Genomic DNA, 15,562 nt, shown 5'->3' on the forward strand with positions numbered 1-15,562 from the left:
ACTCTTGGAAGTCAACTTCCTCTGCACAAGGTGCTGTGTGACCCCGTCACAATATGTAACTTTGGTTTATCATTTCATCTTGCCAGTACAATAGTTGTGAGTTTGAAACGCAGAATTGCTCTTCGAGAAGGGTAAAACCGACTTCGCAATCAGATCGCTACACCACCGTCAAATCCAAATGGAGATTGCATGTCTCTTGAAAAATCGGATTTAGAGGTAGTTCAAGTCTATTTTAGAGGTGTAAGATAGAGGGCAAATTATCTGCGATGGGCAATAACTGTTGAGCATATCCACGCATTGTACTTTCTTTAGAATATGAGTGCAGGAACAATGTACTCTACCAGTCAACCAAACTTGACTATAGTGCTCACAGTGGCAACTACATATTGATCGATTCGAGCTCCTGAAGGCATTCGATATTTCAAGGGTATTCAGAAATGGAGGCAAAAATCGATTGTCAATATATTTACTTACGGATTTTGATTTTTAGCGAAACGAAGTGTTTAAGGTCTGAAAACCGACACGCCAACTCACTTGTAACACCAACCCAGACAAGTATTTAAACTCTTCACACTCTTTTTTATAAAAGATGGGGAAGTTGTGAAAAGCATGAACTACATTTACTGGCACACTAACAAGTGACCGCACTGAAAGCTGAGGGGTGAAAACTACGTGGAGAGAGGCTTGTCGGTCAGTCGATCAGTATAAACTGATCGATAAATATTTTTGGTGGATGAAGCATACGTGTCTGAACGAGCTCACGTTACTTAAATTTTGGAGGAAGAAAACAAGTCACGCGAATGATGCATTCGTTTTATCTATTAGGCATTCCTAGAGCATCTTCAGCAGTAGGTTTTATCCAAAGTATTTTATTTTATTTTAACGCGCGTCATTGAGACACAGTATGCCCCAAAAGTCGAACGTTCAGAGGAAAGTTTGTGGACCACATTGGTTTATTTTTATCCATATAAATAGGCTCAACACAACCAGTATTTTACCATAAATCTCCGGTCGTACTCAATAGGACTTCCTGAAATTAAAACCTCCAACAAAAACCTGCGTCGGAATTTTCCCCATAAATTTTGTCCAGGTCCTAACCTGCTACATGTACAATAGAATCGCCGTTAAGACTTACCGCTGGAGATGCCTGTCGGGCGGCACTGTTTACTTACTGACGACAAAGCAGATGATTAGTCACTTAACCGCGTGACGGCAAAAATGTTGAACATATTGACGTCACCCGTTTACTTTCCGAAGTATCAGCTCCAACCGTTTGTCGAACGAGCTTATCAGTGTTAAGCGCGGTCAGGACAGCGCACATGCAGTTGCTGCAACGAACCATGCAGTATGGACTTTAAGGTCGTTTGGTTTACACTAAATCCACATTGGTCTGGACTGATTTGTTACAAAAAAATTCTAAAAAGACTTTTTTTCTTTACGGGACACTGGTGTAGTATTATTGCTTACACTAGTACTGGATAGGAAAATGGGGCATTGACGCTTGGTAAAAGCGGTGTTATGCATGATCATTGTGTTCACGTGCGGACCAAATTAACGCTAACGGGTACAGAAGCGACATGATCGCCTTGCCCTGAGATCTTTCTTCATCGTCGATTCCCAACATCAGAGTACCCAGCTATTAATAAATGTTGCACTTAGAGCATCCCTCACAAGGATGAAGATTCCGTATATGGAGATCGTATCTAGAGATCTTACTCTACGAGGTTGGTTTTGTTTTACTCTTAGTCTTTAGATATCATGGGGCTTTTTTTTTCAAAGGCACTCGTTATTTAGACAGACTGGGTAACAAGCGACAGTGCATTTTTACCTAATTATAACCGATTGGAGTGCCCGAATATGCCAGACTAGCAAAGAGCCGGACATGTCATCACTCGTTGTGTCCCCGAAAGTATACGTATAACCGGAAGTTTCTGGTGAGCTCTTAGCGTTTAACTCACATGACACGAGGCTAGCGCTTCGAGAAGCGCACTCACGTGGCATAATGTAGTGAACAAGACACATAGATAGAAAACGTAGCGACATGCAACCATTTAATGATCAAAAAACACTGGCAACTTGTTGTGTTAAATGCACATGCAAAGGTATCGATAGCGAAGGTACTGAAGCTCCTTTCTACTCAGTAGACTGAGAGTATTGGCGCCAGCAAAAACCTCAAAAGCTAACAGCATATACATGCCACAATTGTAGCTGTCGACCTGCACTCCAAGCTCACTAAGATACAGTCGAACTCGGTACTTTCTTGGAGCAAAATCTGGCAGCATTGTCACCAACTTGTCAGCGAGGGGTCGAACTTTTGATCCATAGCTTGAATTCATCGGATCGTAGATTAACACGTCCTTGCATGTCAGGTCTATCATGATTGAACACCAGTGGTTCTTGCCGCAAATTACTGGAATTAAAATCTTCTCACCCGTCGCCCCAAGTAGCACACTCTTCATTGTATCCACCGGCAAGAAGCCATTCATAACGTTCCCTGCGATGGAGGTATCGATACCAATCGTATCGACCCTTTCCGCGAATAGCTTCTTTAAACGCTTCGCACTGGAACTGGGGCCACTTCCGTTTTCGGAAGCTTTTAATTTGCGAACAAGATTGCGGACGTCCTGCGGGGTGGGGTTGCTGTTTGAATTGTCCTTGATAAACTTGAGAATGCTTGTCTTTTTAGCGCCAGCCTTACGGAGCTCCTCCACAGTCTTCAACGCAGTATCATACAGCGAGACACGCTTGGAAGAGTGGCTTTTGAAAGCGTACTCGTTCAAAGTGTGGTTGTGTTCAAGCCGGCACTTGGTGATCATGAGCGCAAACGTGTGAGTGTTTTTGTTAATCTCTTGAACGCACAAATTAATCTGTAAGCGAAATACAAGACAAAAAATGTAAATATATCAGCAACCGTGGAAAACTGTAACTATCTAATGAGCCCGATCTTGCCCGATTGAGTTTGGCATGACCCGATTGAGTGTGGCTAAACCAGAACCAACCCGACTTGTGCACACCAAGAGTGCAAAAGTTACAACATACCTGGGCAGAGCATCCCGAGGCCCGAGTCTCCTGTCGAGGACGTTTACTTGTGGCTTGTGATTGATACTTACCATAATGCGTACAAACGTAGGTTTTTGCGTAATTCTCCCACTCGGCGGAGAGCTTGGACGCTGAAGAGCCTTGGGCATCTATCCTGCCATTGCGCACGGCGACAGAGGTATTGGTCCGCACCCGGAAGATCTGGTAAGCAGAGGATGTGACCTTAAGTATTATGTAATAAAGTAAGATCTTGATAACGTGCTTGAAACGACTGGGCTTGGTACTTCGCTAGGTAAATTTCGAACTCTTCCCACGAGCGAAACTGCGTCTCTCCCGGCGGTGGGGCGATGACGCAAATTTGACCGGACTCCTCGCTTGCGCTACTTGTGGTCCCTGTCATCTCCACACGAGGCGGGCTTGGAGACGGCTGCCACTCACTGATGAGCCGTCGGATGCGTTGCTGTCGTTGTCGACGTCGATGTCGTCCGCCGACAGGGGGCGCTTTTGAGCGTTGCGCAGCCGCGGCGGCATCTTGCTTCCTCAGGAGCCACGCGTTTTCTGGAGGGGGAGAGGATTTTTGTGGTTGACGGGTATACGGCCTGTATACGCTATACCCAGTACGGATATGGTAGAATATAGCAAATCGGAAGATAATGAAGGATTTGCTGGGAGTGGAGTGCTCCCAGTCTGTCAAAATACTCACTTCCTTTTTCAAATCAATGCTCTGCAGTTTGATCCTACAATTCACGACTACTCGACATGTCTTGAGTGCTACGGTCATCAAAGCCAGATTTGTGTGCGATTATGCGTGCTTTACAGCAACATTGGCGCTTGGCATTCAGCATTCGTCATTTCACCTTTGCCATCCGTTGTGAATAATGTCGTCGGCCACATTAACAGCAGTCACCCTTGCCTTGAAGTCTTTTCCTGCCGTTGTTGTCTTGGACCATGTTGTTGAATGCATCTCCTCTCTTTTGGACGGATCAATTATGATTCCCTTGGACGAGGCTTGCTTGACTGGATCAACTCGACTGCTGAATAGAATTTGGGAGAGCAGTGATCCGAATGCGGAAAAATCCACGAGTTGGTCGCCATGCCAGCACTTGCGAACGGATGTTTACTACTGTCAGTTCCAGTTCACTAAATCTCTCCGGGCAGCAGTTGGACGTGGAGATTTGGGCGTTGTGAAGTGGGTTCTAGACCACTTTTCAGGTTGTACAGCGGGTGTAGAAGTGGTCGAAGAAGCGGCGCGCCATGGTCAACTGAAAATTTTGCAGTATTTGTTGCAGTATGGTCATTGTGGAGATCGTGCAGTGGACACGAAGAATATTATTCTCTGGGGTGGTGATGACTTGGTTAATGCCATCGCAGAAGGGCATGGACACATGGGGCGATGGTTGTACGAAAACACCCCTGACACTCGGCGGAACTTGGAGACTGCGATGAGCTATGCAGTGAAGCAAGGCGACAGACCGTTAGTTCAGTGGCTTATAGACGTTGTGTACGAAGCGGAACCATTGCTCCTGCCTCCATCGATGGATGACGCTGCAGCTGGAGGTCACATGGAGCTGCTGCAGTGGATTTACGAGCAGGGATACGGTGGTTGCTCGGGCAATGCACTCGAGGCAGCAGCGAAGAATGGAAGACTGGACATGGTACAATGGCTCGTGGAGAATAGAGTCACGAAAGGGGCTAGAGAAGGCGTACGAGCGGCTTGTGGTGAAGGACATCTGAATGTTGTGCAGTGGCTGTTGGAGCGTGTTGACGTCCAGTATCCCCATTTTGCAATGAACTGCGCAATTCGTCAAGGTCACCTGGACATTGTCAAGTATCTTTGTAAGGTTGGAATCGTGAATGAACCTTCGCTCATGGTAATTGACGCTGCTTCGAATGGCCACGTGCATATGATAAAATGGTTTTTGGAGAACTATGGTACTGAAGATCTTTTTCCGACGGTCGATCCTTCTCGAGTCGGACCGTCGAGCCAAACTGTGATGGATAGAGCGGCAAACAATGGACACTTGCACATCCTAGAGCTCCTTCACTCTGTTGCTGTCGAAATGCAAAAAGAAGGAAAGAATGGGGCGCCTACATGCACGAACTGGGCTCTGGAGTCGGCCGCCATAATGGGTCATCTCGAGGTTGTGAAGTGGCTGCAGACCCATTATACGGACTTGTGCTTTTCTTCCTCCACTACCAGTATGGTAGCTCGCAACGGCAACCTCAAGATACTACAATGGCTCCACCGGCGAGATGACGTTGAGTGGTCCACTGGTGTTATGGATTCTGCTGCTGAAAATGGGCATCTTGCAGTGGTAAAGTGGCTACATGTGAATCGCAGTGAAGGCTGCACGACCAGTGCTATGAACTTTGCTGCAGCTAATGGCCATCGTAAGGTTGTGCAGTGGCTTCATTTTAATCGTACAGAAGGCTGCACAGTCGATGCGATGGATTTTGCTGTTGGGCGAGAGCATTTTGAAGTTCTGCTGTTTCTACGAGCGAATCGCACTGAAGGATGCACGACTACCGCCAAGATCCTCGCTCGAGAGCATAAGCAAAGGCATATGTTAGAGTGGTTAGAAGATCAATATCCAGAGTCAGGCTAGAGAGGGTGAAGGTAATTCGTGCAATTCATGAGTACGAAAGAATTGCTCGTCAGGTTCTTTATAAAAGTAAAGAATGCTGGAACTATCCAGGAGCCTGTAGGTGTTGATGTTGGCATAGATCATGCATAGAGGTTGCTAATTCCTTCTTTCGTTATAAGGTAATCGGTAGCAGACCTTGGGATTCCATTGGGCAATCGCGTCACTGCTCATGAAACTTGCGGACTGCGCATATTATGCAAGTTTTCACTATTTACGGGCAAACATTTCAAAGCTGTAAGAAAGATATTCTGTTTCGAAGGATGTACCGCTGAAACTGGTACATCATCTCACTGGCTTCTCTCCCATTCATCATTCTCCAAAGAAGCAGCTCCCCCTCGCTAACGATGGCAACACCTCCCGAGAAGGTGCCGCGTCCGCGCACGTCCTTCACGAACGCGCAGCGTCTGCAGATCTGCAACCACAAGGAGCAGAACCCCACGATCACGCAGGGTCAATTGGCCACTTGGGCTCAAGAGGCGCTAGATCTGCCGCGTAAACCTTCACAAGCCATGATCTCCAAACTCCTCAAAAGGAAACCCGACTTGGAGAGTATGACAAACGAGGAGTTGGTCTGCAAGTCACGTCGTACGGTGCGGTTCCCGAACCTGGACACGGCCCTGGCTCGATGGGTGGCGTACTGCGAAGAGACCGGAGTCCCGGTCACGGGGGAGTCCATCCGAACCAAAGCCGCGAGGTTCGCTGAAATCCTCCAAATCGACTCCCCGCTCACTTTTTCTAACGGATGGCTCTACAAATTCAATGAACGCCACGGATTTGGCGGTCAAAAAGGTCAGAAAGGAAACAAACAGTCCTTGGAGCAAACCGTGAGCGATCTGCAACGTCGACTGCGCAGCTTTGAACCGAATGATGTGTTCAGTATGGATGAAACGGGGTTGTTCTTCACCATGTTCCCGGATCGAGCGGGTAGAAGAATGACGAAAAGGCTGACAATTGCTTTATGTTGCAATGCTGACGGGTCGGAGAAGTTGCCTCCTTTGTTCATTGGCAAGGCCGAGAAGCCGAGAGGATTCACGAATTCAACAGCTTCAGAGATGAACTATTTGAACAACGCGAACACGTTGATGACGCGCGAGATTTTCAGCAATTGGCTTAAGGATGTGGACGCCAAGTTCGGTGAGCAACAACGTAGATGTGTTCTTCTCATTGACAACGCAGCGGTTCATGCCGGGTTCAATGCTGAAGAGTTGAGGAACGTCGAGGTGGTACTTCTTCCGCCTGGTACTCCTATCAACTTGCAGCCAATTGCTGCTGGGATCGTTGCAGCTTTTAAAAGACGCTACCGACGACGTCAGATCCAGCACGCACTGGACCAGCTTGATGCTGATGCTGACATGAGTACTGCTGCCAAGTTCGACAGCGTTGGAGTCAAGCAAGCTCTGTCCTGGTGTCTCGAGTGTTGGGATGCAGTTCCCTCCTCGTTGATCGCTGGCTGTTGGTATGAGACCGGGCTGGTATACGCTGAGAGCCCCACTTTTCCTCTTGAATATCATAGTGTGGAAGACCATATCTCAGAGGAACTGGCGGTGATGCTGTCCTGGTTACATGCTACCAACCCGTTAACAGTGGAGGAACTGCTCAACTTGCCAGAAGAGAGCGTCATTATGGATGAGCCTACGGACGAAGATTTTTGTGCGCCTGTGGAGTCTGCGAAGGTTGTTGTGCAGCAACCGAAACCCAAACCAGCAGACGATGGTTTGAGTGTTGAGGAGCTGAAAGAGCGTCTGAAATGGATCGCCAAGCTGCTCATTTATGCTGACGAAAAGGGTGTTTCAGCGGAATCGGTGAGTGGAATGCGCGTCCTACAACGAGACTTCCGTGACCAGCTGAACAAGAAACAGTCAGGCAACTAGGTTGACAAAAGCAACCGCACATGTATATCCGTTCCATGAAGGTTTTCAGCTGACAAATCCCCCATTTACCAGTGAAATACGCAAACTTCCAAACCTGAAGATCTTTGTAAATCTGAGGTGAGTGGTTGAAGTTGTGGATTGTCAAACAGGATTTGCCAGTACAGAATGAATCCCTTGCTACGTCATTCCCGAATTCGCCCTCCAAGACGCAAGATCTCCGTAGAACCATGAACAACCACAAATACATGGATGCTTTCGACCACGACGTGGTTAAACGCAAGGCGGATTTCCTTCACAAAGTGGCTCAAGTGTACGGAAAAAAAAATCATTTCCATCGTCTCTAGTTAAAGAATCTCACTTAAACCATTTGTCTTAGGCGGGGTTTGATGCAGGAGCTCAAGCATGACGCTGTCGTGCTGAGTCTTTCCGCCAACTTTGCTTGGATCACAAGTGGGGCTCGCAGTTACGTCTTCATGGCCACAGAAGGTGGAGCAGGCTCAATCTACGTAGACTCCACGCAAGTGGCAGTGCTGACGAATGAGATCGAAGGTCACAAGTTAATCAACGAAGAGATGCGAGGTCTAGAAGACGAAGTTACACTCGTGCAAGATCCGTGGTATGCTCAACGCAGCCACACAGACATGGCCAAGGAGCTCTCAAAGAGCGACAGCATCGCTGTCGACGTCACCAACTCTGAACTATCTGGTCGTCTGGCAGAACTACGCTCTACATTGACAGAGTACGAGCTGGAAGTCTTCCGTGCTCTTGGCAAAGACTGCGGTGAGATCATTGGACAAGTGGCTCGTGCTGTACGTCCCACTATGAGTGAATGGGAGATAGCTGGACAACTATCGACCAACATGTGGGCACGAGGGATCACTCCAGTTGTGATGCTGGTAGCTGCAGACGAACGTATTGACACTATCCGTCACCCTTTACCAACCAAGAAACGTGTGAAGAACAAGGCGATGCTCGTGATCTGCGGGCAACGTGCTGGTTTGATCGCCTCCACTACGCGTCTTATGTATATCACAACGACTCCGAACGCTAGTATCCCGGACGACCTAGTGCGTCGCCATGAAGCTGCTACCTACGTTGACGCAGTACTCATCGCTAACACACGCCATACCGGAGTCAAGGCTGGAGATATGCTCAAGTTGGCGCAAGATGCGTACGCTGAGAAAGGATTCGATGGTGAATGGAAATTCCACCATCAAGGTGGCTGTGCTGCCTACAAAAGTCGTGAATGGGTAGCCAACCCGTCGATCAATCGAGTTACGGGCTTGAACCAGGCGTACGCTTGGAATCCCTCAATAGCGGGCACCAAATCTGAAGACACGGTGCTCTGCTACAAGAACAAAGAGGGTGAAGTGGTCGTAGAAGTCACCACATCTTCGCCGGATTGGCCGATGATTGAACATACTATAGGAGACTTGACAATCGCTCGTCCGAAGATTCTACACCTGCAGTTTTAAACAACCTGAAGAAATGTTTTTTTTTTTACTTGCAAAAATGTTAAATACAGCGTTATAACTGCGTTTAAATCTCCTTACACCGTCTGGACCTCACCAGTGGTCTCAGGAGGTTTCCAGAACAGCGAGAAGATGTTGGTGATGATGACATCAGCCACGTTCATATCCTCTTCGTCTTCAGTTGTAGTCTGTGGTGGCTCAACTGGAACTCGTAGCTGCTCCAAGTCGACGACTGTACCTTCGTCGATTAAAACCTCTTCGTCAAGGTGATCAGACACAGAAGACCCGCTATCGCTAAGTGGTGTAACTTGAAGAGGAGGCATCGCACGTTGTGGACGGTTTAAATCTCGCTTGAATGTGAGCGTCAGCGGTCGCAAACCTCCTTGGAGTAATAGCATCACATGTCGGAATGGAGCGGAATCCACTGCGTTCTTGTTTACAGCGACCAGTTCGTCAAATGGTTGCAGTACATTCTTCTGCTCAGCAGCCATATCGTGCAATAAACTCCTAACTGTAGCTCCTGAGTCCGGTATATTCGCTTGGAAATGGATACCGATAGGTCCACTCTCCTCAAACACTACGTCGAAATACTCGACGCCTTCTTCCGTTCTGGGAATATCTGCGTTCACAGCAGTCGAATTGGATCTAGACGCACGGGACTCTGCTGTCGTAGCGCTTGAGTTGCGAACGAGAGGCTTCTGAGACGCTAAAGAAGCTGTCGTTCCCAGTAAACGTGGGTCTGTCCACGTCGTGGTGGACGTGTACTTGTTAAAGAAAAACACAGCACCTGAAGCTGTCACCCGCATCTCCCATCCAGCAGGTAATGGGGTGGAGAAGTCTTCGATCGTGTGTTTTCTTCCGTCATCTGGAGGGACGTGAATGTCCTCGAATACGTTGCTATCGTGAGAAATGTGTGGCGTGGAGAACGAGCGACGCATCACGTTGTCAGGAGCTGCGTAGTCCCGTGCCATCGCGCTGATACCCCGAGGACGCTGCGTACTACTGGAGCTAGTAATCTCGGTCGAAGTAGGGATAACGTCCTTGTCACCTGATCGTGAACGCTGTTGGATCGCTATAGCGACACGTGGATCTTCCAGCTCATTGCCTTCATTGCCTTTCTTTCGGTAGCATGTAACACCTTCCGTCGTCTTTGTTCGCTCATATTCCACTGGTAGCTCGATATCGCTACACAGAGCATCAATCTCGCGTAATTTTACATCCAGAGCACGTTCAAACTTCTTCTGCTTCTCTGCAGCAGCTTCCTTTTGTTGTGCTAATTGGTCCTTCAATTTTGCAACCTCAGCTTGACTGGCTTGCAACTCTTCCTTCTTATCCTGCAACTGTTGTCGCAATAACTTGGCAATCTCATCAGTTCGACTATTGCCATTGACACTTCCGTTCAATTCCTCTTTGTAAGAATTCTTCTCAGCATTCACCTTGTCCACAAGAGTTTGAGAAGCCTGCAACTCCAGTCTCAACTGGTTACTCACAAACTGCACGGCATCATCCGACAATTTCCCAGCTAAAAACACACGAGACCCCAGTACTTCTGCCAGTTTGGCAATAGCAATTTCAGCCTCACGTTTCTGTTGTAACAGCTGCGTCACTGCTTCACTCAATTTGTCCACAACTGGCTGTGGTCCTCTTGCATTTGTATCGCCTGATACCAATTCTTCCCAGATCTGAGCCAGTTGAGCGTCTACGATATCCATCATACGTCCATTGGTCTTCAGCAACTGCATAAAGTCCGTCCAGCTCTTCTCACTGTGATTGCCTGACAGTGGCTGGTTTACTTTCAATTCTGAAGGGGGTAGAGGCCCAATACTGAAGGTGCTGAGTCCACTCACGATACTACTGGGTGGAGGAGAGCTTGGAGGTGGCGGAGGGGGCGATTGATCTTCTAGTTTAGTGCCAATCGAAGGAGCTTCGGCTGTAGTGATCGATTTCATGGTCGGCGAGTGATATTCTAGTGTAGAATATTCTCCATTAGAGGGATGGAAGATATTCACGGTCGTGTTTGGACTGTCGGGTGCCTGAGCGTGTGACACCTCTGGTGAGTCATACTCTCCGCTCTCCAACCACTGTTTCTTCTGGCTTTGATATGCCTGCAGAAGCACTCGTCCCCGCGCGATTAACTGCTTCTCGGAAAGCATATTACTGGCTGGAATCGAAGTGTTTGTGTCTGATTCTGATGGTGGGATCAGATCTGAGTCGCTTGCTTTGACGTCATCGTCTTCACTGACGTCGCTGGAGCTCTGGATGGCGGAGAACGGGATCGGGAGGTGCGCCGATGGGGCCTCAGAAGCAGGGGAGGATAGAGACAGCGGTGACACCGAAGGAGGATAGCTCGGATGCCCTTGGGGCAGCGGCGCAGACTCTACGAAGCGCTCCATGCGATGATGAACAGAAACTGATTCTCACTTTGATTAGGGTTTGAAAATTATGTGGACCACAGAATGGTATTGTCGCTATGTCGCAGAGGTAAGCTAAAAGTCTACTGAACGAACTCACCCGTCCTTATCCAGGATTACTTTGTTGTATATCTACTTATCTGAAGCGCGATACACTTCGAGAAGTTTCTGATTCGCCATGTATTAGACAGAACAGCTTCACTTTTATCGCTTTCGGTAATTGACATCCGTTGTTATCTTGGAGAAGTTGGCGAGGAACTCTATCAAGATGAGGACATAGAACGCTTGATATACGGTACCAAGTTCACGTGTAGGGGGTAAACTTGTGTGGTGAAAGTGCAAGTAAACCATTTTCCCCATTTTTCCGAGCCAAAATTCGCAACCACAAAGAGTTCTCAACTGGAATACTGTTTTGTCACAGGAACATCGCGAGTGAATGCATGATGGCGAGACTGGGTTCGGGATGCATTGAATCTACGAAGATGTAAGCTTTAAAGAAAAGAATTGCCAACACTATTTTATTTTGGATTAGCCTTCACGTCCGAAGACAATCCAGTTCAAGTTGCAGTTCACAGTTTAATAATGCAGCGCACCAACTATTGGCGACACCGTCTACAAAAAACAACTCGAACGAAAATTGATGGGAATCTGCAACGAGAGGCGGTTTAGACAAAGGATTCCTGTCGGGCATGTGGGCACTCCTGAGGACAATAAACGAGAGCAACACTTCACGACGGCGAATTCTCGAGAAAGCGTACGTTAAGAATTGGGCAACTGTGCTAGGTCGCCTAGCTACGTGAAATACTTAGTCGAGGTTTGCATACACCCTCCTGGTACATTCTATTCAGCATACTTTGAATGTCATGCAACCCCACCCGTCTACTGTAGTGTATTTCGCGTAGAGCTGTGCAGCAAAGCACTTTTCTGCGATGACTCAGCACTGATGAGCATCAGGATGCAGAAGTGCAGGGACCATAAATGTCGAGTTCGAAGGTATATAATACATGTATCGACACTTGTGAAGCCGATCAAACAAGATGGCGCTGCTTCCAAAGCAGAATCTGCACCATTTGCGCCACCCACCACCGAAAGCGAACGCAATCGCGTGGATTGCAACTTGTCCGAACGGCAGCGTCTCATTGGTCAACGTCTGCCCGCCATCGATTTCGCGCTAGTTCTTGTGGCGCTCCGTTCGTCGTGTTCTCTACATCAAAATGTTACCTTCGCTTCTCTCTAAAGTATCGATTCGTCTCGTCGCACGATGTACAGTATACACATGTTACTTAAACCGGTTCAAACCGTGTTTGCGCTTCATACATCTCTCCAGTCAGATCTCCATCCGCCGTCCAGTGCGTAAAGCTCACTACCGCAGTACCATCTCAATGCTGGCCTCTGTGCTCCGTTCCCGTGCCGTGCAGGCCTCTGCATGTCGTCGCTTCGCCAGTGTACAGGCTTCTACCCCTACGTCCAAGGCGGTGCTGACGCCGGACGCATCGGCAGAGAAGACCAAGCCCAGTGAGGACGAAGCTCACGATGCGTACCTCCACCGGCCCGTGACGTACCCGCTGGACAAGATCAAGGTGGTTCTATTGGAGAACATCCACCCGCGTGCCAAGGAAGTCTTTGAGCGCGAAGGGTACACAGTGGAGACCCACAAGCGCGCGATGTCGGGCGAGGAGCTCGCACGGGTCGGCGGTGACGCGCACATCTTGGGCATCCGCTCCAAGACGCAGCTGGATCCGGACTTCTTCAGCACTGTAGGCTGGCACGAGCACCGTCTCTGGGCTGTTGGATGTTTCTGCATTGGCACCAACCAGGTAGCATTGCCCGCTGCTGCTGCTACAGGCATCCCGGTGTTCAACGCGCCGTTCTCGAACACTCGTTCGGTGGCAGAGAAGACGCTGAGTGAGATCATTGCACTGCACCGCAAGCTGTTCTTACGCTCCACTGAGCTCCACCAAGGCATCTGGACCAAGTCAGCTACTGGCGCTCACGAAGTGCGTGGCACGACGCTCGGTATTGTTGGATACGGACGCATTGGCTCTCAAGTGTCGGTACTGGCCGAACTGCTCGGTATGAAGGTGGTATTCTACGACCCTGTTAAGTGTCTGCCACTGGGTAATGCCCGTCAAGTGGATACACTTGAGGAGCTGCTCGGTATGGCCGACGCCGTAACCCTTCACGTACCTGCTACCTCTACCACTAAGAAGATGATCAACCGCGAGACTATCGCTCAGATGAAGGACGGTGCACTGCTGGTTAATAACGCGCGCGGTACAGTAATCGACATTGACGCAGCAAAGGAAGCTGTAGAGAGCGGCAAGATCGCGGGTATGGCTGTGGACGTGTTCCCGAAGGAACCGGCCAAGAACGGCGAGCCGTTCGACACGCCTCTGCGTGGTTTGCCCAATGTGATCCTTACGCCTCACATTGGTGGCAGTACGGAGGAAGCTCAGGGTAACATTGCCGTGGAGGTGGCCACTAAGCTGGTGCGTTACATCAACGACGGCTCCACGACCACGTCCACTAATACGCCGGAGATCGATATGTTACCGATCCGTAACAATTCGATGCGCATCTTGCACATGCACCAGAATGTGCCTGGTGTGTTGAGTAAGATCCACTCGGTGCTGTCCGACTACGGCATCAATGTGACGTCGCAGTACCTGCAGTCCGATCCTCGTCATGGCTACATCGCGCTAGAAGTGGAGAAGTTCCACGCCAAGGTGGTGACGCGCGAGTTGGAGAAGATCAAGGAGACCATCTTCCTACGTACCATCATTTAAATCATGATCGTGGAAGAAAGCAGGGCAGCTAACCCAAAAACGAAGAAGTATGTGAACCATGACGCAGGCGCAATTGATGGAGGTGAGAGTGTACCTTGACCCTCCTGTTGGCAACTTGGTAGATAGAGCACTTCCCATAGAGATAACAATACCAACATCCCAATACAATACCCGCCTGCAGCGTCGTTCCACCTTCCAGTCGGGAACACTAGGCTACCTTCTTGACAACAAGCTACTGCAGTAGTTTAACTGCTTCTTCACCTATTGAAGTACTAGTGATATACTACTACTAATGTAGTAATAGTAAAATGAAGCCTAGGCTTCGACTGTTTGCTGCTGTACTCCGTCATACCACAAGCAAAGTGTTAACATACGAGTAGTAGCCATTGGAGTCGGTCGAATGGTGGCGTGCAAGGCCTCCGCTTTTGCTTCATTAATAAAATCAAGGCGTGTTTCCTGCGTCATACTCCACCGGATCGACCGTGTCTTTTTCTCTCGTCGAGGGCAGGCCGTTCTCTCAATCTCACTCAGTTGCTAGTCCACAGGATAGTCGCGAATTTAAGCCGAGGCGTCGTCGCGGATCTTGCGAAGACGAGCCAGAGTCGAGCGCACCGTAGCGGCCGAAGCCGTGTTCAGCAGGTAGGCGCCACCGGCGATGGTCTTGTGGCACGAGCGGCACTCCCAGATGCCGGTCACGTTGCGCTTGATCGAGTCCTTGCCGCAGAACACGCAGTTGTACTTGGCGTGCTGCGAGATTTCGATCTTCTTGACCACCTTACGGAGCGACGAGCCGTAGCGCGTGCCGTACTTGCCGCAAATGCCAACCTTTTTCGTGCGCTTGCCCTACAATCAGCCACAACCATAGCGTCAGCGACCTGTGCATACATCTCAAATGTAGGAATCCCGCCAGTTTGCTGCTACTGGGTGCCCGCTTCGCCCCGCAATTCCTGTTTGTCTGTCTGTATCTGTATGAGAATCCCTGCACTTTGTCGCCTGATTCCGTCGCGTCCAAGAGGCTATTAAGCGCGCAACCGACACGGTTGAAGAAAGGAGAGCGAGGGGAAGCGGGTGCACCTAGGTAGACTGCATGTAGCCAAGAGTACACAGCGAGAGCTCACCATTTTAGCCTTTTGAGATTATCCGGAGAGAAATCGACTTTGAAAAGTGAAGAGCTCCTGCGCTCCAAAACAGCAGCGCAGCCAACGATTGAATGGCCCAAGCGAACCGCCCGACTTTCCACCAATCCAGAAGATGTAAAGGAATTTTAACCAATGGCGCTTACTTATTGTTATTTAACGTGGTCCACATCAACATTAGTGTGGCGTACCCTAAAAGGTC

The 15,562-nt window shown here is 49.0% G+C and overlaps 6 protein-coding genes across 6 annotated transcripts; 3 read left to right on the plus strand and 3 right to left on the minus strand.

Moving 5' to 3' along the window:
* Nucleotides 1–2,084: 2,084 nt before the first annotated feature.
* On the minus strand, nt 2,085–3,570 carry PPTG_06038 (hypothetical protein; the record flags this gene model as incomplete). Its single annotated transcript, XM_008899786.1, has 3 exons — nt 2,085–2,867; nt 3,040–3,261; nt 3,478–3,570. The coding sequence occupies 3 exons, from the start codon at nt 3,568–3,570 to the stop codon at nt 2,085–2,087; spliced, it is 1,098 nt and encodes a 365-aa protein (XP_008898034.1).
* Nucleotides 3,571–3,917: 347 nt separating this feature from the next.
* On the plus strand, nt 3,918–5,737 carry PPTG_06039 (hypothetical protein; the record flags this gene model as incomplete). Its single annotated transcript, XM_008899787.1, has 1 exon — nt 3,918–5,737. One exon carries the CDS (start codon nt 3,918–3,920, stop codon nt 5,643–5,645), a length of 1,728 nt encoding a protein of 575 aa, XP_008898035.1. The 3' UTR covers nt 5,646–5,737.
* A 2,045-nt stretch (nt 5,738–7,782) lies between these two features.
* PPTG_06040 (hypothetical protein) lies at nt 7,783–9,030 on the plus strand (the record flags this gene model as incomplete). Its single annotated transcript, XM_008899788.1, has 2 exons — nt 7,783–7,865; nt 7,932–9,030. 2 exons carry the CDS (start codon nt 7,783–7,785, stop codon nt 9,028–9,030), a joined length of 1,182 nt encoding a protein of 393 aa, XP_008898036.1.
* On the minus strand, nt 8,978–11,508 carry PPTG_06041 (hypothetical protein). The gene has a single exon (XM_008899789.1). The coding sequence runs from the start codon at nt 11,418–11,420 to the stop codon at nt 9,105–9,107; it is 2,316 nt and encodes a 771-aa protein (XP_008898037.1). The 5' UTR covers nt 11,421–11,508; the 3' UTR covers nt 8,978–9,104.
* Nucleotides 11,509–12,764: 1,256 nt separating this feature from the next.
* Nucleotides 12,765–14,562, plus strand: PPTG_06042 (hypothetical protein). The gene has a single exon (XM_008899790.1). The coding sequence runs from the start codon at nt 12,821–12,823 to the stop codon at nt 14,222–14,224; it is 1,404 nt and encodes a 467-aa protein (XP_008898038.1). The 5' UTR covers nt 12,765–12,820; the 3' UTR covers nt 14,225–14,562.
* Nucleotides 14,563–14,603: 41 nt separating this feature from the next.
* PPTG_06043 (ribosomal protein L37a) lies at nt 14,604–15,473 on the minus strand. The gene is made up of 2 exons (XM_008899791.1): nt 15,343–15,473; nt 14,604–15,067 (listed from the first exon to the last, which is right to left on the minus strand). The coding sequence occupies exons 1-2, from the start codon at nt 15,343–15,345 to the stop codon at nt 14,783–14,785; spliced, it is 288 nt and encodes a 95-aa protein (XP_008898039.1). The 5' UTR covers nt 15,346–15,473; the 3' UTR covers nt 14,604–14,782.
* Nucleotides 15,474–15,562: the final 89 nt, after the last annotated feature.

Source organism: Phytophthora parasitica (genome assembly GCF_000247585.1).
Source record: "Phytophthora parasitica INRA-310 unplaced genomic scaffold supercont2.8, whole genome shotgun sequence".
NCBI lineage: Eukaryota > Oomycota > Peronosporomycetes > Peronosporales > Peronosporaceae > Phytophthora > Phytophthora nicotianae.

Excerpts from the sequence above, each read along its gene's own strand:
- PPTG_06041 (XM_008899789.1), bottom strand. The coding sequence starts at position 11,420 with ATGGAGCGCTTCGTAGAGTCTGCGCCGCTGCCCCAAGGGCATCCGAGC.
- PPTG_06042 (XM_008899790.1), top strand. The coding sequence starts at position 12,821 with ATGCTGGCCTCTGTGCTCCGTTCCCGTGCCGTGCAGGCCTCTGCATGT.